This window comes from Thermobia domestica, chromosome 2, assembly GCF_964235325.1.
Source record: "Thermobia domestica chromosome 2, izTheDome1.hap1.1, whole genome shotgun sequence".
Lineage (NCBI taxonomy): Eukaryota > Metazoa > Arthropoda > Insecta > Zygentoma > Lepismatidae > Thermobia > Thermobia domestica.
The window spans coordinates 78,894,819-78,922,583 of record NC_137455.1 but is presented as its reverse complement, the minus strand read 5'-3'; the positions used below and the strand labels follow the sequence as shown (position 1 = coordinate 78,922,583).

General features: G+C 35.5%; 2 protein-coding genes across 2 annotated transcripts in view; one reads left to right on the top strand and one right to left on the bottom strand.

Moving 5' to 3' along the window:
• Window positions 1-2,318, top strand: part of blo (bloated) — a 248,337-nt gene extending 246,019 nt beyond the window's left edge. The window contains exon 4 of the mRNA XM_081742576.1: window positions 1,047-2,318. The gene's annotated coding sequence lies outside the window, so the exon portion shown is untranslated. The remainder of the gene's footprint in view (window positions 1-1,046) is intronic.
• A 15,071-nt stretch (window positions 2,319-17,389) lies between these two features.
• LOC145679086 (uncharacterized) lies at window positions 17,390-18,643 on the bottom strand. Its single transcript, XM_081749681.1, has one exon. The coding sequence runs from the start codon at window positions 18,641-18,643 to the stop codon at window positions 17,390-17,392; it is 1,254 nt and encodes a 417-aa protein (XP_081605807.1).
• Between the last annotated feature and the right edge of the window lie 9,122 nt (window positions 18,644-27,765).

The following is a 27,765-nucleotide window of genomic DNA, read 5'->3' as shown; positions in this document are numbered from 1 at the left end:
GGCCCAAAAGTAGACATACAGACGAGTATTGATTAAGTATGACATTTTAATTGATTAAGATAATGAATTTATTTGCTTTGGTTTGTTTCGAGCTTAATGTATAAGTGAAAATAAATTGAGAACACGCAAGGAAGAAACTAAGTCAATATCTGTATGGATAACAAAAAGTAAATGATATAAAATATCATGATCGATCAGTACGAAACTGTATACCTACTTTTGGGCCACGCTATATATATATATATATATATATATATATATATATATATATATATATATATATATATATATATATATATATATATATATATACTGTTTCAATACAGTAGGTTAAGGTGAACTGATGATATAAATATACGATATGAATTGGTATTTTACATTTCTTACTTTTTAAATATGAGAAAATAAGATATGATTTATGAGTAAATTATATACATGAAAAAGCTTACTGCTGAAAGCAAACATGTCCACATTTCGTAATATTTGGAGGAGAGGCAAAAAACGGAAGAAAACTACAGGGTGGTTCGAAAGCAGGTATAGAGTACCGTACTGATCAGCTCATTGCATTTTATATCATTTTTATTATTATCCATCAGGTAGACTTATTTTCTTTATTATTTGTTCTTCATGTGTTTTTACTTACATCTTAAGCTCGGAAGTGCCGAAGCAAATAAACCCATAAACTAGAATGTTATACTTAATCAATGTAGAGGTGTATACCTACTTTTGGGCCACCTTGTATATTTACGATATTTCCACCATAACATGAAAATTGAAGGCATCGCGATGCCCTTTGTTCTTCAGCGGACAAGTGCCTTTTCCATACAAAACGATCCATTAACCTATTACAAACTATTATCGTTATAAAAAAGCAAATGCGTAAATGCTGAGCATGTTTGCTTTCTGCAGTAAGTGGTTCATGTAAGAAAAGTGCGAAGCGTGTAATCTAAGGTTTTATAGATCTGTATTTTACTGTATTTCTAAATAACAAAAAATATATATTTATATGTTTATTTTTTTAAAAAAAATGCTTCTTTTGTTTTCAGATCGGCGTCTGGAGGGATCATAATCTCCAGGCAGGAGGGCATTTTCATGATGGCTTCCTTACGTCAGATCACCCATGGAAAGTGAGTTCCTGTAGGACGAAGTCTTCACGTGGGAGACTTCTAACCCTGAAGGGCAGAGGATCCTTGTATAAACACCCTCGCCACAACTGTTTGTTCCTACTTGGAAACCACGAAAAGCAAGAAACTATTACCTTCCATCAATTGACAATAAAGAAAAGCACATCGCACATCGAAGAAGTAAAGAAAAATGAAAATAGTTTAAATTGTAATATTAACGTATACTAATTTGCTATGTCTTCTTCAAAACAACCACAAAGTAAATTCAGTCTTTTTAAGAAATAAAAAGTGCCAAATTATGGTCAGTAACATGAAAAACAAACAACAACAAAAATGGTTATGTTGCTTTAAAACACTCACCCACTCTTTTGTAAGTGCTACTCGAAGTGAAATTTTACACACACACACACACAAACTTATTTAGTGTTTATATATTGTTCCCTGTGTTTATTAATGTAATGCGTCACTATTATGTATCCAAATCAGACAAAAAGTCATGTTAAAATAATGTACATATGTATAGGTGTAGAAAATGTTCGCGTATACATCACATACAGATGTAATAATATATACACTGGTAACTGACACGCACTTTGACATGCAAAAATTTACATTTTTGCTAGAAAACAAATCACTGATTGTAACATTATTAATATACACGAAAGCTATTTTAAAAGAAAAAAAATATACACTTAAGATATTTGTTTTCATTTATACAATAAAGTGAATCCTAAAACATACTTATGATACTTTCTTATTTTAGTTATTTAATTCTTGATTTACACTATAACTGGTGCTACGAACTTTCTTATAAATTAACAGCAAAGGTTGTGAAAAATTAAGTCAGTCACAAATCTATTTTAAAAGACTTACTACTGTCCAAGACTAGCCTGAAGCACAAGTTTTAAATATAATTGAGCGTACATAAATATATTTTGATTTTGTCAACATTTTGTTTTAGGGAAAACAATTAAGAAGTCTGTTACTATTTTTGTATATAATATGATAATGTTTTAAGTAGTGCAGAGATAACTTCATGTTCCAAAGCTCATTCAACAATAAGAGTCACAGCATATTTGTCATGCAGCAAAAGTAACTAACATGGATATGAACAGTGACCGTAACAGACGTTCGTGTGAATAACACTACTTTTTCAGTCAACTATGTTGTAAATAAAATATTATATCTAAAATAGTTCATGTTTATTTATTTCTCCTCCCTAGTTTATAGACAAAGGCCCTATCTGGTTTGCTATAAGGACCAGACTGTCACGTGATCAGGTCAAAAGTCACGTTGAATGCTAAATCACGTCTGGAGATTCCAAATCCAGATGTGAGATATTTTAAGCAAGTAAACACCGCGTGGGGCGCCCTGGGTAATTCGAAGAAGATGCATATACTTTATCATTATTATTGATTTTACTCAAAACAACTTCATTTTGGTCAATGTTCTATCAATATTTACCTTACGTGCTATACATCGTTTTTTAAGCTCTTCATTATGTCTTTGCAATAAGCTTTCATTTAGCCACTTCCTTATAAAAGTTTATGAAATACTGTATGTGGACGACTTAATTCTTTCATTGATTTTCCATTTACATTAATGTTCATGTTTTGTGATTTTTTTAGTATGTTCCATCCATTTTAGGGTAATTTCTTTTTTGAACGTGGAATCTACATAGTCTGTTCTATATTTAAGCTGAATTTCAGCCATCTGTCTCTTTTGATTTTTGAGATAAATTGAGGAATTGTTTTTCATTGATTTCCCATTGACATTAATGTGAATGCTTCGTGCTTTTCAAGTAGATTCCATCCATTGTAGGGCAATTTGCTTTTGGAATATAGAATCTACATAGTCTCTTCTACGTTTGAGCTGAATTTCAACCATCTCTCCCAAAGTCTGTCCACATCATGGCAACCGGATAGGCCCTTTTAGTTATGTAGATTAATGAATGCAATATGTATTGCTAATTCTTTGTTACACAGGTAAGATACTAAATTTAATGTCCTACGGTTATACCCTTATAGGTTAAATATGAAGAATGATTAAAAAAGGGATTATGAAAGAATTGGTGATATGAAAATGAGGGTGGAAACGGGAAAACCATGAGAAAACCGACGAACACAATATTGTCCTCACAAACTCACATTCCTGCTGCCTAACCAGGGACCCTCTTCCATTGAACCACTGTGCCCTACATTCACACTTATAAATTATGCTTAAATCTTTCTTAAAATTAAAATAATAAAGATTTAATCCTGAACCAAAACGGTGTAAGAGAAACTGTTACAATGGCTTAAGGTGAATGTAAAAGCTGGACTAGGCCTATCGCCAATAGACGACAGGATGTTTCCCCTGTCTTTTTAATGTATTTTATATGAAGCGACAATATTGCATAATAATTCCATCAAAAAGCAAGATGAAGATTCAAAAATCTATCCTAAGCAATTTAAATATTTAACTATTGTGTTTGATTTATTGTAAAGTATATTACTCTTCAGAAACATGCTCCCAATAATCAAATTCTTTCAACAATGAAAACCAAGATATCAAAAGACTGAATGGGATACCTAACCAAGAATTGACGGAAGTTATCGCTTTCGAAGGGTCCCTTGCCTTTTGAATCATAGAATTTTGATCATACGACTCCATTAAATATCGGCCCACATGGTCGCCAGAAAACGCAACCGCGTACCGTAACCGGCACTCCACGGCTAGTACAAGCTATCACCGCTGTTCCTACAACTTACGTTACACGTGTAACTAACGGCTAACGTATTCGTTCCAGATCTTTTTCCGATGGCGAGCAAACATTAGATCCAAAGAAACAACTGCTTACACCAATCGCAGATCCTACTGCTGCTAATAATGACAGCACTAATATGGATTGGGCATCCACTTCTACTGAACATCAACCAATGTTACACCAAGAAACAATTTATAACTTCTTCTAACTGATTATGATCCAAAATACAACAAATTGCGCTCTTCGCGCTGTTTTCCAACAACTAGTTAAGTATGTTCCCCGTCCAGAAATACGAGAAATCAAAACACGTCGGGGTATAATCCTGAAATCGACAAATTCCAACTTCGCCACACATGTCCGCAACAAGGCTACTTTCGAAATTTTGAGGATGAAATCAAAGATAACAATTTCGAGTTCGAGCGAACGAAAAATACCACATCCACCATGGCGTCCTCCAATGGTACCAGACGTAATGCGTGGCGTAGAGCCTGACTTTACAGACGAGGAAATATATTCAAGAAAGACTACCTGTTAAGCGATGTATACGTATCAAGAACAACCAGGGTCCAACATACTTAATCCGCGTTCTTACTAATCAACAAGAGTTGATCGACTAACTTCTTCTTAACGGTGCATACCCAGGTATCTCTCTCTCTCTCTCTCTCTCTCTCTATATATATATATATATATATATATATATATATATATATATATATATATATATATATATATATATATATATATTATATCGGCGTCGTTACAAGGTCGCACCATCTTGCACACCTGCACCTCTGCCTATTAGATGCAAAAAATGTCAGCAATACAATTCACATCAGACATCTCTGTGTCTAATTACCATCAAATGTGGCTACTGTTCACTTGAACATCCTACAAAATCTTAAGGAACCACCACATTACGACCGATGTTCTGAACGGCACCCTACTTATAGCTACAAGTGTAAAGCTAAGCCTAAACCCGATCCAGCCAAGCCAGAACTTGTTGTACCGATACGTTCCTTTGACATTTCAACACCGCCAGCAAATTCGCTACGCCATCCAATAACTGTCGAAGATCTATTACACTTCCTTACTATTTCTTTACAAAAATTCATCCTTTTGATCGCAACCACATCCTGAATCGGATCATGTATGCAGCCAAAGTACTGTTTAGCTTACAACTTCATGCTACTTATTCTGGACCTATAGCTCACTTTCAAATACAATCAATCGAAGTCTACGTTTAATATGGGTACTTCTACATACGTATGCTTGAATACTACGTATCATCATGGTTTATAACTTACTCTTTCTTAACATTGGATCAGACTTAACCCATCACGTGCTCTTTACATAATTTCTTCAAGAACAAATTGCAGTCTTTGCGCTTAACGAAACATCCCTCGCACCACATCTCTCCTGTTACTTTACGAACTATCCCATACCCCGCCACGATGCTCCTAGGGAAGGTACAGCTATAGGTGTTAGCCAACGCCTTTCTTATCAAACAGTCACAATTCCACTTCCGCTCACACTCCACCTTCCTGAGAATAATGTCACAACAATTTATTTTCAAGGCCGCACAGTCACCTTTGTCACCATATACTTTCACCCAGGCATAGCACTCAACTACGACTTCTTTCGATACATCGATTCTACCTTCAGGCACTACATTATCATGGCGGAACTAAACATTTATAGCCAGTCACAGCGTGACAAAAACAGTTTTCTCGACTTTCTTCACACTGAAACAGTTTATGAGTTCCATGTTTACCGAGGCCTACACGCCCCGCCGGCACTCCTGATGTCATTACATCAACATTTCTCTCGCAGAATATACATATCGATGTGCTTGATTCTATACGTAGCGATCATATTCCTATCAATCTTGCACTTCACTGCTCTTCTCGCTCTCAACCTAAGCTACCTCCTCAGAAAGTATTCTGCTACAGACAGGCTAATTGGGAACAATATCACTCCGATCTGGATACTGCTGTTAATACACTGGTCATGTTTACTACACAATACGATTTTGAGCACACAATCGTTGCTCTCACTGAATCTATTCAAGGTGCAGCACAACGTTCCATTCCAACAACAGAAATACAATTGCATAAACCGAATTTTCCTCCGCATTATTTACTTTTCATATTTGCTTCTTGTCGAACACATCGTGAGTACCTAGTTACAAGTAATCTTGAAGGGCTTCGGCTCCATCGCCAATATCTTAGAATTACGCACAATTATATTGTTGCATTTAAGAAATGCCATTGGATTCAAACGTGTAACACGCTTGCAAGTGAATCACCCCTACTAAATATTGGTTCACATTCCATCAACTCACCGGGATAGTTTCCCGCACACTATACCCCCATTGTTCAAAATAATCAGCCAGTTATCACTGATTGCATTGCAAGCGCATTGACCAACAACATCCCATGCTACTAGATATCCTACGATACGATCGGAATCACGATGCACCACCAACTTACGTCGATACTCCCCTTTAGCATTTTATGACTCTCTATCATTTGCAGCTAAATGATGTAGTGGATTCAGAAATCTTTCACATCTATCAACCATGTGAGATTTCATCTTTCATATATACATCATATGCACCGTAACTACCTATTAACATTTGCTTCCTCTGTCTTCGTCAGTTCGTGAATCGCCCCAGAGCAGAAGATAACTTGCATTCTTCAGCACTAACAAATCCCTGTGATGTGGCGTTCAGAGCACTGCATTTCATCTCCTTCTATTTCTCTGTCCTCTACATTTTGCATTATATTCACTCCAGTTTTGCATTCGCCATAACTCAACAAGCCATGCCAATAAATGTGTTATTTTCTACATATTCTGTCGCACTCTTGGCCTTCCATTAAATCTTATGCTTGTACCTCATTATATGTTATTTTTCTTCCTTCACTCATCTATCTGTATGTATATGTAATAAATAAATGAATAAACATTAAATATATGTACACCTCTAAGACCATCCACATTTAAGTACAATCTAACTTTTATATATGAAGCACTTACCCGAAGAAAGAGCAAAACCCTTTAAACGAAACGACGGCGGAAAAAAAAATTTAAAAAAACCTGCACGGATTAATCTGATTACCTTTTTAAGCAAAAGTTCCTGAATTCATCTCTTGATCATGGCGTCAACAGAATAAGTGAGGGGATGAGTAAGCATATATATATATATATATATATATATATATATATATATATATATATATATATATATATATATATATATAAGGCCAGTAATTACAACACCTTATATCATGAATATGAAGAATAGGTCCCCTCTTTAAGCATTTATTCTGAAATTATTCTTAGACAATTAATTTGAAGAATTATGAAAACTATTTCCTCACACAAAAAGACACATAAATTGCCATTTTTCAGGCTCTCTTCCAGCAAGAAACAACGCCAGGGTTGACCGAGGGGGCTTGCAACTACCTTAAAATTTTCTAGCCCCCACCTCTTAAATAGGAAATTCATGTGCATTTATCACTCAATTTCCTGCCTCATGATGGAAAACAGTATTATATGATAAAATAAGTATACATCAAGCTGCTCCAGTAAACTTGTTCTGTCCACCCAAACAGCGAAGTAACTAGGCTAGTTGTTGCTCGGGGCAAGAATTCGCCTTAGCGCCCCCTGACCAACCAAACCAAAATGTTCCCTTAAATATTTGCTCAACTTTGCGCCCTCCGAATCCGGCGCCCGGATCATAAGCCCCGTTTGCCCCACCCTAGTTACGTCGCTGCACCCAAAATGAAAATTCTAGTGCTGTTGCTGCTACGAATCCTATCCACCCCGGTAATGTCTCGTTCAACAGCCAGGACAGCTAACGTAAGTTACTAAGATACTGATGACATTCTGTTACGCAAATATGTTTTTAAGCGACTTATACATGAAATCGTGCGTTCAAAGCCGCACTTTAAGCTGATATAACGGCAGAAATGGAAGTGAGTTTATGCACCTCGTGAAATGCAAATTTATGCTTCTCAAGGAAATCCACGAATTTGAATATGTTATCAATTGTAATATCGTTCTCTTTTTGTAAGCATTCTATTGTTTTGGAAATAAGTTTAACGTCAGCTTCTACATTACTTTCATCACAGTCATAATGTTTAACCAATGGACGAAGTTTCTTTAGCTTCAGAAAATAATTTGATTCTGGATGCCTGTTACGAGAGGATCATTGTCTGTGAATCTTGTCTGCAACTCAAATAAGATTTTATCAATAATTGAAAGAAAAACATGCTTGTACTCGTAAAAACCGTCCTGTGACTTCGTCATGACAATGTTCCATGAATTTTGCTAAGTGACCTGGGAGGCAACGCTTTCTTTCCGCTGTACATCCTTCAATCCTATTTTCATCTTTCAATGAGCATCTTTCTTGTAATATTATACCAAAATCCTCCTTAGAATTTCGAATTGTCCTAACGCGGTCACTAGTGCTTTTCAACAGCAGGTGTGCTTGACCGTCACAATCTTTGGTTTGTAACACCTGAGAAACTATATGAATTTCTTTTAAAATAGCAGTAAAATGCACAAATGTACTGTATCAAAAATTCCATATCTATTGAATTAAGTAATAGTCTTTAGGCTTTTAGTGTTCCAGTTCCTCTATCATCGACAAGTCTGTGCAACATAACAATCAACGTTCGTTTAACAGCATCGCAAACGGCTGATTGGCAAATCTATCTTGTCTTACTTAACCCTTTGGGGATCCCATGGTACAATTTGTACCATACGGGGAGTTTCATGGTACATTGCGTTATAACTCTCCTATTTGAGCTTTTTCGTCCGGTTCTTTTTTTTTTTTTTTTTGTTTTGTTTTGTTTTGTTTTGTTTTTCAAGTCCAGAGGTATTGTAGAAGACCTTACGTATGGTTTTACACCTTCCTGCATCGAGACATAGGAGGTGATGACGTCATAATTCTAAAATATATTTTTTCTTTTAATATTGCGGGACCGGTATATGTTCATTATTTTTGGCGGGCTTATTTTTGCACGTAGAAGATTGAAATTTTGCATAAACATTCAGTCCACCAAGTAGTATTTACCAGATTTTTTTTTCAGATTTCTGCGTTAGAACAGGGAGGGATCCAGAGCGGCAAAAAGTCGAAAAAAGGGATATTTTACCAAAAAATCCTTTTCTTCGCGATTTTCCCGCCTTAGATATATGATGGAGACAAGTGAATGGTACCGCCTGAAAGGCAGTTCTATTCTGAAGAGAATGATGTGCGACACATGACCCTAGGGTAATTAGGGAAGTGTCAGGGATTATCAAAATATACTTCTGAATAGGGGAATTTTGGACATTTTCGGTATTATTTTTTGCGGGCTTATTTTTGCACCTAGAAGACTGAAATTGTGCACAAACATTCAGTCCACTGAGGAGTATTTACCAGATTTTTTTCGTACTTCTGTGTTAAAACAGGGGAGTAGAGAGGGGCTAAACGTTGAAAAAGGGAAATTTTTACCAAAAAATCCCTTTCACGGGATTTTCTCGCCTTAGATACATGATGGAGACAAGTGAATGGTACCGTCTGAAAGGCAGTTCTATTCTGAAGAGAATGATGGGCGAAACATGACCCTAGGGTAATTATGGATGTTTCAGGAAATGTTTAAAAATTTTCCCTCTGTATACGGGAATATGGCACATTGTCGGTATATATTGTTTGGCGGGCTTACTTTTGCACCTGGAAAATTGGAATTGTGCATAAACATTCATCCCACCTAGTAGTATTTATCAGATTTTTTTCAGATCTCTGCGTTAAAACAGGGGGGTCCAGAGGGGCTAAAAGTGGAAAAAAAGAATATTTAGACCCCAAAAATCCCTTTTTTCGGGATTTTCCCGCCTTAGATACATGATGGAGACACGTGAGTCATACCGCCTGAAAGGCAGTTCTAAGCTGAAGAGAATGATGTGCAAAACATGACCCTAGAGTAATTAGGGATGTCTCAGGAAATTTTTTACCTGAGATCATGGTGTTTTACGGTAATTTGGGGCATGGTGGGAATTCTTGATAAAATTTCTCCCGCCCTTAGTATTCAAGATAGAAACTTGAAATTTGGCACACACATTTAGTATTCCAAGTACTATTTATCAGATTTTTTTAGATGGCTACGTTCACACAGGACCGCTCCAGAGGGGCCCAAAGTGCGAGAAAAAAATTCCCTCCGAAATTTTCCCTTTGACATAATTTTTCCCGCTCCTGGTATATGGTATGAGCATGCAAGTGGTACCATTTCAAAGCCAGCTCCATTGTGAAGAGAATGAGGTATGAACCATGATCCTTGGATAAATAGTGACGATGCAGTAGCTGCTTGACTGAAAGTCTAAAAAATAGCCCAAAAAGCCGGGTACCGGAAAGGGTTAAAGCCTATAGCCTATAAAGTATAGATCATAAATGTTACCATCGAGGTAAAAATGAACAACAGCTGAAATGTCTTTCGGTCTTACCGATGTCTTTAGTTTTGTCAATCATCAGAGTAAAATAAATTGGTTTATGTGCCTACTTTGCTAAATACCTGGAGTGGCATTAGAAAGAGTATCTAGAATCTTGTTTTGGAAAGACGGATGTACAAATTTCGCATTTTAAGAACCCTTCAGTTTTTCTCTCCACAATGAGGTTTTTATTTAAACAAATGCTGAATGTTCTTTAAAAAAATCCCATGATTTTCACTTTCTTCTGACTTATCATGGCCTCTCTGTGTGATGATCTGTACCTTAGTAAACCTGAGTATTTCAATTATTTGCTCAAAGTACTTTCGATTTTCCAGTACTTCAATAGCGTATGCTTCACTTATAGCACAACTTTTCTTGTGAACGTCAGCATTTTCATGTTTTCTGATCCCCAAATCCGCAGAAAGAGCTTTCTTGCAATTGATATATCCCTGATCTGTTGCTAATGATGAACGGCGGTTACCCTCGGTACAGAAGATACGACAGGCAAAAGAGTAAGTTGAATCTTTAATAATAATATACTCCAACCAAGCATAAGTTTTAAACCATTCAGCCTGAAAACTTATTTTTTGTCCGAATTGTCCCTTTGGATGGTTGTTCAACACACGAACTGTTACTATCTTCTATTACATAGTCTTCAAAATCTATTGTGACACGTTGACGTTCATTTACTTTTTTTTGTTGTTGTTCTACAGATACTTTCCGAAAAAATCGAAATATTTCGTTTCTGGCTATTACACATTTTAATTTGTTACACATACAAACACACACACATACACACACACACAAAATTTCTAGAAAAGTTTTTAACTAAATTTCACGTTCTTCTGGCAATGAAAGATTCATCAGGTCAAATACGGGTTTCAGGACTTTTGAATTTTGACTTCAAAATTAGTATTATTCGATTCTACACGTCTTACTTACAATTAAACCTTACGTTTGGGTGAATCGAGTTGCTGACTGAGACACATATGAGAAAGTAGTACTAAATGTGGTCAGTATTTCAGTGAAGTTGTAGGTGCGAAGCTCCAGGGGTTTAGGAGATACAGCTACCAGAACATCACATGGAAGTACAGAATAGTCTCCATACAGTTGGAGATAAAAGCCCTGTAAGACCTCTTGTAACGACAAAAGGTGAATTACAAATATATGGGTACATATTAGGACTAGGGGGAAGTCATATAGTAAGGATATACCTGACGGCGGCCATCTTGAAATCCGCCATTTTGAATTAAGGTTAAGTTTTTAAAATAGGAATAGGGTCATGTGATACATGATTTGAGGCGCAAATTTAATCAGAAGAACAATGGTGGCATTAATTTTGATTTACGTGCAATTGGTAAAAAGTTACAGGGAAATTAAATATTGTTGCAGCATATGTATTAGTCCTTTACCCCACCTTGTAAATTTTGTTAATGATAATAATTCAATAAAAAGCAGGTGGATAAATATTAGGTCTATGGTAAGAGTTGCCTTGATGGTGGCCATGTTCAAATCCGCCATTTTGAATCAGACAAAAGTTTTAAACAAAACGCATAACATTGACACCTTATTAATAGCAAATTTTACCATAAATCCAACAGTATAACCATTTTTGCTTTATCATTAACCAGCATTTGTTATCGCATAAACAAGTTGCTAATTTAAGGAAAAATGACCAAAGTGGAATTGAGTCATAATTGAACTTGGGTCTTTCTTCCAGAAAATTATCTATTCTCATTTAATTTTGTGCTGGTTAATGATAAAGCAAAAATGGTTATATCGTTGGATTTATGGTAAAATTTGCTATTAATAAGGTGTCACTTATGCGTGTCACATTTTCTTCCATCTCTTCACGCACCAAGTGGACTTTGCGGTAGACAAACGCCATATGCGTGCGTTTTCTTTAGGTTCCCCTGTTTCCTTAGACTTTCTTCATTCCACCATTTCATTGATTATCATCACCATCTCTCTTAACGTCGGTGCATAACTGTGGAACGTTAAACTAGATGTTTCATTTCATTTATAAAGTAGCCCTTAAATATATTTTCTCAGTCATTCAGACGAATTGCTTTTCCGCAGTATACAGGGTATCCGGGAGTTGATGTTGGTGTAGCTTATATTATTGTCATTGTTATTGTCATTGTTACTATTACTAAGCAACGATGAACTTTAACCAGTTGTACGGGGTGCCGTCTGTACGACCCCATCTGCAATCTTGGAAAAAATGTCAGAAAGGATATGAATGCGTACTCAATTATATACCCAACATGATCGAGCACAAACTAATACCTCGTACAACTAACTAGTTTATTACGTCTTGATAAAAATAGTGAAGGACGGCTTGATAAAAATCCGCAAGGTGTACCAAAAAGGGGAGACTTTCTCGATTACTTTTTCAATATATCGCACCGTTTGCAAGATTTGAGTATACTTCCGGTTTGAGTTTCTAATTCATGTGTGATCGGTGTTATCTTTCTTCTTGTATGCACTATGTAATAAGCAAATACATTACACACATTGTGTGACACACAATTAATTATAATGTTAGTGATATATGGTGTTTATTGGGCAAACCACTCCAAACAATAACGACTCATCTTAGACTGGGGACATACATATCCTTCTTTTTTTCATTATCATTTGGCCATGAAACAAACACCGAAGAGATATACTAACCCGGTATACAAATGTGTGGTGTTGGAATGTATAACTCGTAGGATGATATTTTTTAAAATTTCAATACTTACAGTGTATCCCTGAAAAATGTAATAAAGAAATAAAGACCATTTTTTATTAAAAAAATATCCAATTAGAACTGAACAATCTACACAAAATTAGGAGTCGATCAGTGAAAATTGCATCTTTCTAGAGCTTGCGGTTTCCGAGATATCATTATCAAAAGAATTGGCCACAAACGTATAAACATCCACAAGCATACAAACTTTTTTTAGCCATGAACATGTACTTAGCATTTTAATATGCAGATAGGAAGGAATATCTGATATCCACATGAGATCATATAAAAGCAACACCATTGCGCAATTATGTATTACAATCTATTTTATTTAACTACATTGTAAAGTTTTAATTCATATTGGCTCTGTTCTCACAATATTTAGCATCTTACTTTTAAAATAATGTTATTCTTTTAGTGATATTCAAGAATTTGTAATTACTACCTTGAAATTAATAAACTACGTAAAGGTAAAGTAATAGTAATTAAAGTCGCAGTTGTGTTAAGATAGTGCAAGGAAACTTTAGTAAGATTATCAAGATGAATTTTATTACTGGAATCATATTTTGCAAAAAATTCTCTTCTTGTGGCATCGCAGTTATATTATAATAATATGTCATCATCTATCCAATATTTGAATTTAATTTTTATCTTCAAATTCTTGTAAGAAAATTCAATCATGTCTGTACATTGCTACTAAAGTTGAAAAAACAGAATAAGCTAAAAAAAATGTACAAGATTTTTAATTAAGATGGCATAATTTATTACTATAAAAATTGATCTAAATTATCTATTACACATGGCAGTATTGTATAACTGAAGACTAAAATCCATTAACAAGTTTATTATATTGTTATGAATCGTAACTTAATCTAACCCCTCTTAATTTAGGAAACTTTGTTTTACTTTTAATTTTACGAACCACTATCTCTATGTACTTTCTGGGACATTAGTATATATATATATATATATCAGAATATAAGTACAGCGTCCCCTGCAAATATTTGCATGCGATATATCACTGAAGTTCACTCTAGATCTCCTGATTTTGAAATCTTGTTGGAAAACTTGCAAATAATTTATTTAGAACAGAAAGTTCTAAAAATCCATTGGCATACTATTATAAATCGAAGTAATTTAGAGATCGATTTTTAATCTAAAAATTGATACAATCTGTGTATGATACACCATTCAAAAGATCTCTTCTCCAACTTTCAAATGGCGTAAAACATACCATCTATTCACACAGAAAGTTAGAACTGAGAGAGAAAAACATGGATGACAGCCGACTGTGTATTAAGCGACCTGGCGCACCTGACTGTTCCATAATTGATTGTATACAGCGCATCATTTACATATGAGCATGAATGCCCTTGTCATTCCTCACAACATCTGTACATATACCTTTACAGACACAGCGAAGGACGTCTTGATAAAAATCGGTAAGGAGTATCACAAAGGGGAGATTTTTCGATTATTTTTTTCAATATATCGCACCGTTTGCAAGATTTGAGCCTACTTCTGGTTTGAGTTTCTAATTCATGTGTGATTGGTCTTTTCTTTCTTCTTGCATGCAGTATGTAATAAGCAAATACATTACACACACAATTAATTACAATGTTAGTGATATATGGTGTTCATTAGGCAAAACAATACAGACTCCTCTTAGACTGGAGAAATGCTTATCCTTTGTTTTTCGTTATCATTTGACGATGAAACAAATGCCAAATAAAAGATTCAGACTATATGTCGCAAGGACACAGATTAGCAAGAATATATATTGTACAGTATATGAATTGGATATATTCAAAGGATAATATTATTTAAAAAAATTACGATTCAAAGATACGATTTAAAGTAAGAATATTCCAGATTTGTATAAGAATGAACACATGAGTTTGATTGCTGATGCAATACGATACGGATAGTTTAAGATAATTATTATTAAGGTGTTAACACTAGCCAAAACCCCTCTTGGAAAGTAACACCTTCACATATTTTACATTTTATTATAAAAAGTAACACCAATGTGCCCCTAAAAATACAACGAAGAAACAAAGGTCATTGTTTTAAATACTAAATTAGAACTAAACAATCTACACAAAATTTGCAATCGATCAGTGAAAATGGCTCCTTTCTAGAGCTTGTGGTATCCGAGATATCATTCTCAAAAGAATTGGCCACAAACATATAAACTTTCCTTGATCACAAACATATAAACCTAGCATTTTAATATACAGGGTGTTTCAAAACAACACCGACAACGTTTGGGAGGTGATTCCTTACACCAAGAAAAGACAAAATGTATAGACCAACATGGGTGCGCAAATGCTTCCTTTCGGAGTTATAGGCTGCCGAAGACATGAAAAAAATGAACTTTAAAGTCCATATTTCCAAAACTATGGGACCTACCGTAGTCGGATCAAAACTTTACTTAGAAACTAATGTGTGCTCTATTCAAAAATACGTGTTTCAGAATCCTAAGGTACTCAGGCGACAATTTTTGTAGAGAGAGTTTGGCTACGGGCATAAAATTTGAAATACTCACCAACTATCTCTATAAAAATTCTTGCGGAAATATGGCAGGATTCTGAAACATGGATTTTTGGATAGGGCACATATTAGTTCCTAAGTGAATTCTTGATGCGACTACGGTAATCCCCATAGTTTTGGAGCTATGGACCTTTAAAGTTCACTTTTTCATGTTTTTGGCAGCCTATAGCTCCGAAACTAAGCATTTGTGCACCCAGATTGGTCTATACTTTTTATCTTGGTGTAAGGAATCACTTCCCAAACGTTCACTGTGTTATTTTGAAACACCCTGTATAGATAGCCATCTTGATAATTTATTGCCTAGTATCTGGAGAATTTCTTTGCTTTCTCATTTAAAGTAATATACATTTTCGGATTAAAATGTTTCTTTAACGATTATGTAATTAGGCTCACCAATCGGCAATAATATTAACTAATGTTACCACTATAGGACAACAAATTCGTTGTTCATTAATAAATTATTTATATTATATACGTTTTGACACTATTTGATTTTAACTAAAATATCAATTTTCACAATCAATAAAATATCTTAAAATATGCTATTCCTACGAATTTACAAGCTTGACATTGATGTATATATTGTATCTCTAAGAATATTGATCAGTTCCATCGATTTTAGTAATAATTAATGCTTCTCCAAAGTAACCATGTCAGACATATGAGGCTCTTAAGCTTTAAAAAAAAAAACTCTTCCTCGTCTTCAAATTATGAAAAAAAGTCGAATAGTCTTTAGTCTGGGTTATTGAAACCAAACGTATTGTTTTCGTAATTTTAAAAACATTTATACTAATTTTCCTGTAGACCTATTTTGTAAGTAGTAGATCAGTTAATTATGTTGCAATGATAATGTGCATATTTTATTTTATTTATTCAGAGAAGAATTATTTTTATATTAATACAAAACAAAAGAAGCAGAAAATGATATAATGTTACGAATAATTTTTGTTTATAGACTTTTTTTTAAAGATAGTTGTCAATGTTTGTTAATTTTGTTGTTAAAGACAATAGTCCGGTTCCTAAGATAACATTTTTGTGGCCATACTTGTATATTTATGCTGTTAAAGATATAATAGCCAAGACGCCATCTTCGATGGATGTGTATAAAACAAATACTGAGAAGAAATTATAAGTACTAAGTAAACACAGCGTATTAACAGAGTGAGAAATACTAGTTTAATTTCTTGAAATAATTTATCGTACTAAATTTTGGTGGTAACTAAAGTAAGCTTAATTGAATTGTGGCGCTAATATTTAATTTTGTATTATAATGTCGCTCAAGTGTTAATATTTTTCATTACTTTAAAACAGGGATGCAAATAAGCAACAAAATTTTACTCACCCAAGGAAAAGGCTACTAGCCCACATCCCACAACAGAAATAACTTACTTACCTTAAGTATGATATTAAATACTCGCCCGCACCGATAAACCTCTCGCCTCGGGCGAGTGGTTATTTGCATCCCTGCTTTAAAAGCAACTTTAAAAAGTGGACACACTTAGCATCCAACCTGAAACAGTACCAAGAAGTACGGATAGAACCTTCTGTTTTCATTAGTGCAACATTTGTGAAGTAAATTATACAAGAGAACAGGAACTATTCATGCTTAGATTCATAAATGTTAAGTTTGGAGAATGCACATCTAAATTAATGTTTAAACAGTGAAACTTTCAAGTGTTTTTCATAAATCAATTGTTTATAATCAACAAGTTAATAATTACAAACTTTGAATGAATACACAGAGTAAACAGCATACCGTACTCATCAAATGTAACCACTATAAACCATAAATTTTACTACTTCCGCTAATCTTCGATTGTCCTCTTTGTCTGTTATTAGTTTCAAAATCCAAATATCCGTAAGAGGAATAGCATCATTGCCTTCGTTTAAGTCATTGTCCGGAGCATCTACAGAATCACACAAAGTGAATGGGATTATGTCAATAGAATATCCAAGACCAAAGGCCGCGAACTCCTTTAACTCCTTCTCGAACATTTGGTACGAGAACAAATCAGGATTCGAACCTAACTCTTTCAAGAAATTAGTTACACTTGTATGATATGCTTGAAGAAGATCCTGTAATTTCGAATCTCTGAGTGGCTTTGTTGTACAATTGCAAATGAATGACATGATGTCTAAAACTGGTGAGGAATATCGTGCAAGCTGAAAATCTAATATTTTAGCACCGTGTAATTCGCCCTTCTCATTATATTTAAACATATAATTTGATAACCAAGCGTCCCCGTGACTTATAACTGATAATGGCTCCCTTGGTTTCACCAAATCGATCAACCTATCATACAATCCAATTGTGAATTGCTTGAACTTAGTTTCGTAAATACTGTCTGGACAAATAACATTCAAGGCATTAAGTGTAATATTGTAACACATTTCCAACACCCCCCCGTACCATTCCCGGTTATCTTCATGATAAAATGTCTCGCTTAATGAGCTAACAATTTGTTTGAAAGATTCTGGATCTTGGTCTTTTAATGCAAGCGACAGTGCATGAAATCTACCCAGTTCCTTTAGAGCTAACTCGCAATGGGCAAAATCTATACCTTCGTGCTTTTCCAGAGCTGAATACCTACCAACACACAAATCTTGCAGAATAATAAAATCATTCTGACCATCTGCAAATGCCTTATAACACTTTGGGAAAGCAACAAAAGGATGTTTCACTTTCTTTTGCTGTTGGAATTCCATAAGTTTGGGCACAATTACATTATAAAATGATACTTCATTTTGAAAAAACTCAACTGACTTAAAAGTTTTTCTAAGACCAATATTCGACGGTATACACTTTATGATAACTGACTGTGAAACTTTTTCCCCACTTCTTTTTTCCCCATTTATCACTGCGCGGAACACTTGAGCTAGGAAATTGTCTCCCTTGGCAGATCCTGCGCTCAGTTCGATGTTATAGAGCGTAAGGTCATCACTGTCAGCCTCGTACTTGAGAATATCCAGTAAAACATTGTCTGTGCACAACTTTGAAATGTTTTGCAGCTTACTCATATTAGTAATGTTGTAACTAGCAACAAGGACAGGTCACAAACTAGGTAGGTACATTTTAATTTCTTCTTGTTGCATAAACTACGTACCATAAAACTGTTGAGAAATTAATGCAATGGTATTATCACACTCAATGAAAAAGCAATTATATTCCTTCGACAAATTACACTGTTACTCTTCCTATCCCTGATAAAAAAAAAATATCAAGCAAGATATATTACACATGATTAAGTTTCTATTTGAACATGGGATATCACCACACTATCTCAACACTACTGTTACTAAGTTACCACGTAATGTCAACTCAGAAAGATTTCTTGTTCTCGTTATCAGCAGCTTACGTGAAACGTGGAATTTTTTTTTTTTTAAGTTTAACGTGCTTCGGACGTGCTAAAAGGGAGGATGATTAATGAAACTGAACCACTGTGAAATTTTATTGGTCTCTCGCCGGAAATCGACCCCGGAACCACGTGCACTAAAGGCGCATGCGCTAGCCACTAAACAAGCTGTGAAGGCTAAAACGTGGAAGAAAAAAGGTTAAATGTTGCAATCTTTGTAATAAAATTACTTCTATTATTTATTTGTAAAGGAGGGGAAATGAAATGAAATTTTTAAGTTTTACATGCCGCGGCTATGCCGGCTAGGGTAAAGTAGACAGTGATGATGACATATGAATGAAATGGTGGAATGAAGAACGTGGGAGGAAATGGGAGAACCTCGAGATTCCCCCACACGGTGTTTGCCCGCCACAAAGTTCACTTCGCGCGAGCAGGGATCTAACCAAGGACCCCATGCGCCTCCTGAGAAGAGTGAGACCTGGAGGGTTGAGAGGCCCATAGTGAGGTTTGTAGACAGAGATCAGCTGCAGCGGGCCATCCGGAGAGTGGACCTTGACTCCTATTGCTTCCAGTGAGATTATTACCGGCGTGTGGAGTGGGTCGTGGGCAATGTCCGACTTTATGAGGATCGCCATACCGCCCATGGGTCCTTGACGGTCTGAGCGGTATGTGGTGTAGTTCCGGAATGTGAATTGCTTCTCGGGCTTCAGGCGTGTCTCGCTGATGAGTGCCACGTCGATTTTTTCTCGTGTGAGAAAATCCTGGAGTTCCTTTCCAAGTAGTCAGTTTTTATCTATCATCTAAGAGGAGACCTTATTACAACATATGGTTGTATGAATGGGTACATGGATTTATTTTCTGTCATAAAACAATTGTATCATGATGTTTACTCTCTCGAAATTCGGCAAATATATTTTTGAGACACTCTTTAAATTTTGAAAATTACCAAAACTAAAAATTGGTATATGTTTTATACGACTATGGTATATAATTCTGTAAATTTGTATGTTTTACGTTGTCCTTTTTCATATGTAAAAACTGTCGAAATGAAAATTTGAGGTTTTTTGATAAGTTTGTCATCTAACAAGCCAGAGTACCCCGGTGTAACACACCGATTGTGATAAGATTACACAGACATAGAGAACATCAAAAAAGATTCGTCACGTATTTTGCGATCATGTAAAACGTACAAATTTGCGATCATGCAAAATTGCTTAAGATCATGTATACCAATTGATCTTAACCATTACCTACCATGTTCTAAGATATGAAGGATCCCGCTCAGAGCTTATGGAAATCCGGTTTCCATTAAATTGGCTGGTGTTGCAGTAAGTTGTGTATTTTGGTCCCCTGATATATATACGCTGGTTATTATCGTCACTTAAACGCATACGTCCTCTTCTAAATTGAAAATAATAATTATGTCGACATTTTATCCATGAAGTATGAACGAGTCTCACTAAGGTATAGTAGGGTTTTGGGGGTCGCTGATTCCGAATCTGTTCAAGATCATTTGAAGGTCAAATCGAGACGGAACATTGCAAAAATCAGAACAAAAAAGTACATAAATGTTTCTTCAGTCGCTGAATTCGATTATATCATTTTCTTGACCCAACAAAATCATTCCAAGGTCATTGCAGGGTCATTGCAAGGTCAAACTTGAAAACCCGTCTGAAAATTCTGAGAAAAAAGGGTCATAGATAGGTGTTTAGGGTAGCTTGTTCCAAATCTGAGGTCGGTGTTAATCGAATTCACCGTTAATATTGTCCATGTAGTTTTCCAGTCAGTTATTTGCAGTGTCTTCTTCTCCAATAAAGATTTGTTCTGCATCCCACATCTCATCATTCTTGAAATTCAACCTCCAGTATTTCACCTTCATTTCCGTCGTTGTTTACATTACGATTACCAGCACCTTGTATGTATTGGAGTAGAGCTCGACTAGGGTATTTGATTTGTTGTTGATATCACATCCTAAAAACAATATGACGCTGGTTACATGTACACAACAACCTAATGTCCTAGCACCGGACTTACAAGTGCAATAATACCCTAATATCGGACCACCTTCTACATCCATGGCCGGTAATTCATCATCATTTACTACAAAGCGTATCCAAAGCTGATATCGAGTAGAGTTTCTAAATCTTAAAAAGATTCTAAAACACCCTGGTTCACCCCAAAAACCCTATATATTACTTTTTCAGATTTTCCCGGGGGTTTTTCAAACGGTTTTTCAAGTTTGACCTCGAAATGACTCTGCAATGACCTTGAAATTACTTGTCGAGTCACGAAAATGACATAACCTGAACCAGCGGCTCAAAAAAAAAAAAAACATTTATGTACTTTTTGTTCAGATTTTTGCAACGTTCCCTATCGGTTTAACATTCAAATTACCTTGAACCTGACGTGATGAAGGTTAACTGACCTCGGATTAGGAATCAGAGACCCCAAAAACCCTAGTATACCCTAGTGAGACTCGTTCATACTTCATAGATAAAATGTCGACATAATTATTATTTTCAGTTTACGAGGGAGCGTATACGAAATGATAATAATCCGCGGATAAGCCCTATCTCAAAAACGTGTGGTTTTCTGGCTTCGTGCCCATTGAGACTTTTCATCAGGACAAAAAAATACGCAACACACTGCAATAGTAGCCAATTTAACGGAAACCGGATTTCTATAAGCTCTGAGCGGGATCCTTTGTAGGATCAAAACTGCGTAGGATCGAAACTACGTGCGATCCACACTGCGTAGGACCCACACTGTATACGACCAGGGGCATCGCTAAGGGGGAAAGGGGGAAGCCTACATTCCCAAAGTCACCGACTTCTGATCAACTTGGCATTTTCTTAGTTACCCAGTTGCTGTGAATGATCAATTCTTTTACGGACTTGGCAGTTGGCACAATTGAAGATTTATGTAATTAGTCTAGGCTTTTGGCTAGATGGCGCTTCGTCCCAAGTTTACCAACTTCTGAACAAGTTGGCAAATTAAAACGCCCAATTGACAATTATTACTTAGAAGACTGTCATTGCGTTCAATTGATTTTCTTGGCTTAGCATTTTCTTAGTTAGCTAGTTGCTGTGAATTATCAACTCGTTTACGGACTTAGCAGTTGGCACAGTTGAAGGCTTATGTAATTAGACTAGTTTTAGCTAGGTGGGGCTCCGTCGCCAAATCCAAAATTTGCTCAGCCTACGGTCTAGCATCTCATAAATCTACAAACATACCGAATTTCCAAGCTTTTATCCTGATTTCAATTACGGTATCTAAAACAAGAGATTTTATGTTTCCAAAAACTCTACTTAAATTGCATTTAAATTTAGTCCGGGGGAGAAGATGCAATTTTTAGCCGTACCATGATTATATCTATCTATCTATCTATGTATCTATGTATGTATGTATGTACGTATGTATGTATGTATGTATGTATGTATGTATGTATGTATGTATGTATGTATGTATCTATCTATCTATCTATCTATCTATCTATCTATCTATCTATCTATCTATCTATCTATCTATCTATCTCTCTCTCTCTCTCTCTCTCTCTCTCTCTCTCTCTATATATATATATATATATATATATATATATATATATATATATATATATATATATATATAAAGATTTTCAGCTGATCTTATATGATTTTGGGGTGCTGATTTCGAATCCGATGAGTGCCGCTCTGTAAACCTTGGGGAAACTTCGCAAACGGGGCTTAAAAAGGGGTGGTGGTCTCTTACTTTCCATGTCTTAAATTACTGGATTATCTCAGCATAGTTTCATTTTTCTCATATTCTATTGACAGTAGAATGCCAATTCATGCATATGTTAATTCCAATGCCAATTCGTGCAATAACCATACTAGTAACCAATTAACGGAATTTGATAATTTTCTCACCAATGTCAGGGTTGCCAACTATCAATAAAATTTACAAAAAAATATACAGAATATTTTATTTTACAAAATTTTCCCGTAGAAAATGTTAACAACAAGACAAGTATCATATATATATATATATATTCCAAATATACAGTCCTTAAACTTAAACTATGAATAAAAGCCATACAATCACTAGAAGGGAAATGGGAATGGCAATTTTTGACTTCTGAATATGGTTTGTACAAAAAAACACATTCGGAACTAATGCTCTCAACGGGTCGGGTCGGGTTGAAGACCAACCCGACTGACTCGAACCGTGATCCAATCTGATTGACCTGACCCGGTTGACCCGACCCGACCACCCGACCCGAGCTGACCCGATTGACCCGACCCAACAACCCGACCCCAACTGAACGGATTGACCCGACCCGAGTTGACCCGACCTGACCCGTTTGAGAGCACTATGGTCACGACACTGAGTGAACGCCAAAATGCACTCACATTGGGAATTAAACCCGGACCACGTGTACCGAAGTCCTACACGTTAACCACTAGCTAGATCAAGCGGGGGATTTGTATATGCATCTTAATGAATATTTGGCACTTTTGAGGTTTAGTTATTTCTTTTTATAACTGATACCAATGTCCGACGTGGGAGAATTTTTTTCTCGCTTTAGTTCTATGTGACGAAATTTTTCTTCAAGGTCAGTGTTCTCACCTGCTCGGACAGCAGGGGGTCTTCCTGGAAGGCAATAGCAAGAGTATCCTGGCGGAGACAGAAGGAAATCGTTTAACTACAATGATAAGGGTTGAGGAAACGGGAGAACGACTGTGATTTTTTCCAACCCTTCAACTTTCATTCCAAAATAGGTTCCTATGATTCCGGGACCCGTGCCACTTTGATTTTTCTTTCTCGGTAATTAAAACGTATTTTACAGTATATATAGTTACACGTAAGAAGATACATAATATGAATTTTGTAATTTAAAATTTAAAAATACAGTATGATAATTAATTATAAAGTACTAATTTTATTTCATCACTTTCAGCCCAACAAATGAAATTCAAACAATTCGTTTCCTGGGTCGTGGTTATCAATACTGCGTCTTATCATTTGTCTTGCAGTCAAGTCTTGGTCCTGCATTTCGTAGTCTTGGTTATCTTTCATGCTATACAAGAGCCAAGAATGCTCGCCTCATCGGTACAAATGAAGACCAAGTGTGATTTTCATTATGGTCTTTCATACTATACGGAAAGCAAGAAAATACGCTCATCGCTACTTGGTGATCACCAAAACAAGGCCAAGAGCAAGATTACTATGAACTTCGTCTTGCATATCCAATCTTTATCTTGTTCTTGTATCGGTGTCCTTGGGCTTGGTGAAATAAAATGAAATATTCAGTTTAAGGACCCTCGATTCTGCACCGAGGCTAAGGGATATGGTGACCATGAGAAATAAATGAAATAGTGGAATCAAGAAAGTGGGAGGAAACAGGAGAACCCCGAGAACACCCACTACACGGCGTTTTTCCACCACAAAGCCCACTTAGCACAAGCTGGGATCGAACCATGGACACCATCAGTGGCAGAGCCAAGGGAGGGCCAGGCCCCCTTGCTCAAATTCTTGGCCCCCTAGTGCCCCCCACACAGATGAAGCTATTATAGGTCGACAAACGGTGAGTTGCCAGTGGCTACAAGTGAAACTACTTGCAAAACATCTCTCGACAACAAAGTTACGAACTGCAGAATACCGTTGCGTTCCGAATAAAATAGCTCCACTCGTTTTAGTTTGTAGTACGGGAAGATCTAATTCACGGAAATCTGTGGGATGCTTGCATTAACCTCGACACCTGGACATTCATTTTAACCTCTGTCCATTATCTAGTTATCTCTTTTGTTTTTAACAAACAACCAGAAAAATAGAAAATCAGTCGGCATTCTCATTCTCACTAAGTAATTGATTTCCATTGATTATGGCGACATAGAACAAATGCATAGCATCCATTAAATGATTTGGTATTATTATTATTATTATTATTATTATTATTATTATTATTATTATTATTATTATTAATAATAATAATAATAATAATAATAATAATAATAATAATAATAATAATATGAGTTTATCTACCAAACAACTATTTATTGATTAATAAAAATGATTAATCAATTATATTTAGTTACGTATGGTAGATGACTTCAGATTATATTATTTACTAACCGACAGTATCCCACGCTGTCGTATCTGTGCATAAGAGGTAAGTTCTAATCTTTTCTTTGTAGAAGTTAAGTAAAAGAACCTGTTTTACCTCGAAATGCTTAATTACAATTTTATTTACACAAAGACAATTCTAACATACAAGATGATATTAACGATGCTATTTGCATATACGAGTTACTTGTCACAAAATCTAATTACGCCAGGAAACTAAAACTATGCTCAGACTGTCTTTCTTAGCTAACTTTTACAAGTGGTAGCAATTGAAACTCACATGAGTATATGGTAACCTCTCACCCGAAGTCCAAGGTTAATCTCTTTGCACATGGCTTAAAAAAAAGAAAAAAGAAAAAAAGAAAAAGAGCGTCAGTAGCCTTGGTGGAATATGTAAACAAAACGGGGAGAGCTAAAAACAATGGATAGAGAGTATTTGTAACAGAGAAGCTTTTTTGTAACTGTCACATAATTTCATCCTTCTGTCATTAAAAGAAAAGAAGATACTGTCACTTGAAAGTGACATATAGGTGTCGGACAATACTTTAACTGTGGGAAGTCAGAAAAGAGTATTTGAACATGTCACATAACTTAGTTTTATGTATTTAGAAATAGCGGAAATGTCGATAATACATTATTGTTAAAAGCACAGCTAAATGATAGCTAAGATGTGTTGGGTAGGCTGAGGAAATGTAAAAGAATTCTTTGAAGGCAAGTAAAGAAAGGAACATAGACAGCTGTTTTTATGTGTGTGTTCCAGGTTATTGGAGAGGTGAAATGTAATGTCCTTTTTTTTAATTGGTGCTGTGACTTGCACCCTATGGAGAAATAGCACTCATTATTCTGAAGGACAGAGATTTTTAAAAACACCTTGGAAATGTTACATGTCACTTTGTGAAAGTTATTGCAATGCCACATACTGTTGGACTAAACATAAGATTGGGGGCGAACTGTGCTCTCCTTTTGAGTAAAGGACCACTTTTTTTAATTGGGGTTGTGAATTGTTAGGCATTTGTTAAGGACCTTGCCAGCTAGAGGTAGATGTGAAAATTAGTGCAATGGAAAGCGAAAGCTACATAGCGAATTGAATAAAAGGAGAAAATGTATGTGACATTTATTGTTGAGGGTGGAGACAACGTCATGTTAGTTTGTTCACCTGTAATTTTGACCCTTTTTTTAGAAAACAAAGATCTTTTGAATTGTTAGACAGATAAATGTGACATTTAGCATGTAGATGTCACTTGTGAAAGTTATTTGAGAAAACGTATGTGACATTTATTGTTGACGGTGGAGACAACGTCATGTTAGTTGCAACCCCCTGTATGTGTAACCTTTTTAGAAAAAAAAGAAATTTTTTTGACTTGATAGACAGATAAATGTTCCATTTAGCATGGTATCTACCCTAATAGTATGAAAAAGAAAAAGCCCTTTTTGTTAACTTTAAAGAATAGCTTTTGTAGTTATTTTTGTGAAAAACGGAAGGGTGAAAAACAGTTGTGTTTGTATGTCCATGAAAGCACGCAGGTTAAGGTATATAAGGAAGTTTGAAATGAGTTGAAATTGAATAGTGTGCTTTTGGCGTTGTGGAAACTTGGCTTGTGTATTTTTGTGTGAGTGTGTTCTTTGGAGAATAAATTTGGAATTACTGGAAGTAAAGGTGAGTTAAAATCTACCATGTATATAAATAAATATGATAAAAAATATTGAACTTGGATTTTAAATGTATTCACATAAATTAAAATGCGTTGTTTTTGCTTTTATTTATTGGATAAATGTAGGATATAAGCGTTGTTATAAGCGAAAAAGACATTGAGATTTCCTTACGGCAAATTTAAGATTGAAATGCCATGTATTTCCTGAAGAGTTTTATAGCGCACCCATTGTCTTTACCTCCCCCCGTTTTGTTTACATATTCCACCAAGGCTACTAGCGTCTCTGTTGCCTCCGTTTTCACTCTCCCCCTGTGCCAGCCTGAATCCCCATTATATTACCAAATGTTATCAATCTTTAATTTCAAATTAAGTGCTTTATGATTTCTTTTTTTTGCAATTATAAAGTCTCATTAATTTCTATCACCGTTGTCCCTTAGGACAAGTTATTATAACAAAGAAAAAACATATTAATGGTTCCTCTTGATTACTTTTCAAGGTTTTTTCTTATAATTCACTTAAGCACTATCACTTTTTTTACAAATTATCATATCCATTTATTCCTTTTTTTCATAAAAACTGTTTTCAACACATTATATTATCATGCGGTATTAAAACAAATCTGGAACTTCTGATATTTATTTACCTCCATCAATCATCCGGAAAATTAGTGTGATCTGTACACGAGGGAATGTTTTCGGGCTGCTAAAATTAAGATTACTGGTGCCATGCTATAACTTTGAGTTTCGCCTTATCTCAAGTAGATGCAGACATGTCAGAAGGTTTGATCCTTGTAGATACACTAGTTCAAACGCTGTCCAAGATGAGGTCTGGTAAATATGACTCTCAACGAACAATACTCGAACAAATTTATCAAGAATGTTTGGAGATGTGCAAAGAAAATGGTCTCGAATTCCAGAGCCGGAAACAAATAGAATATAGGGGTTCCTCGTGGAAACGAACTAGACATCCGCCATCGAAATATCACAAATTCATTTTGGATGAATCTTTTCCTTCATTGGATGCAGAAAACGAA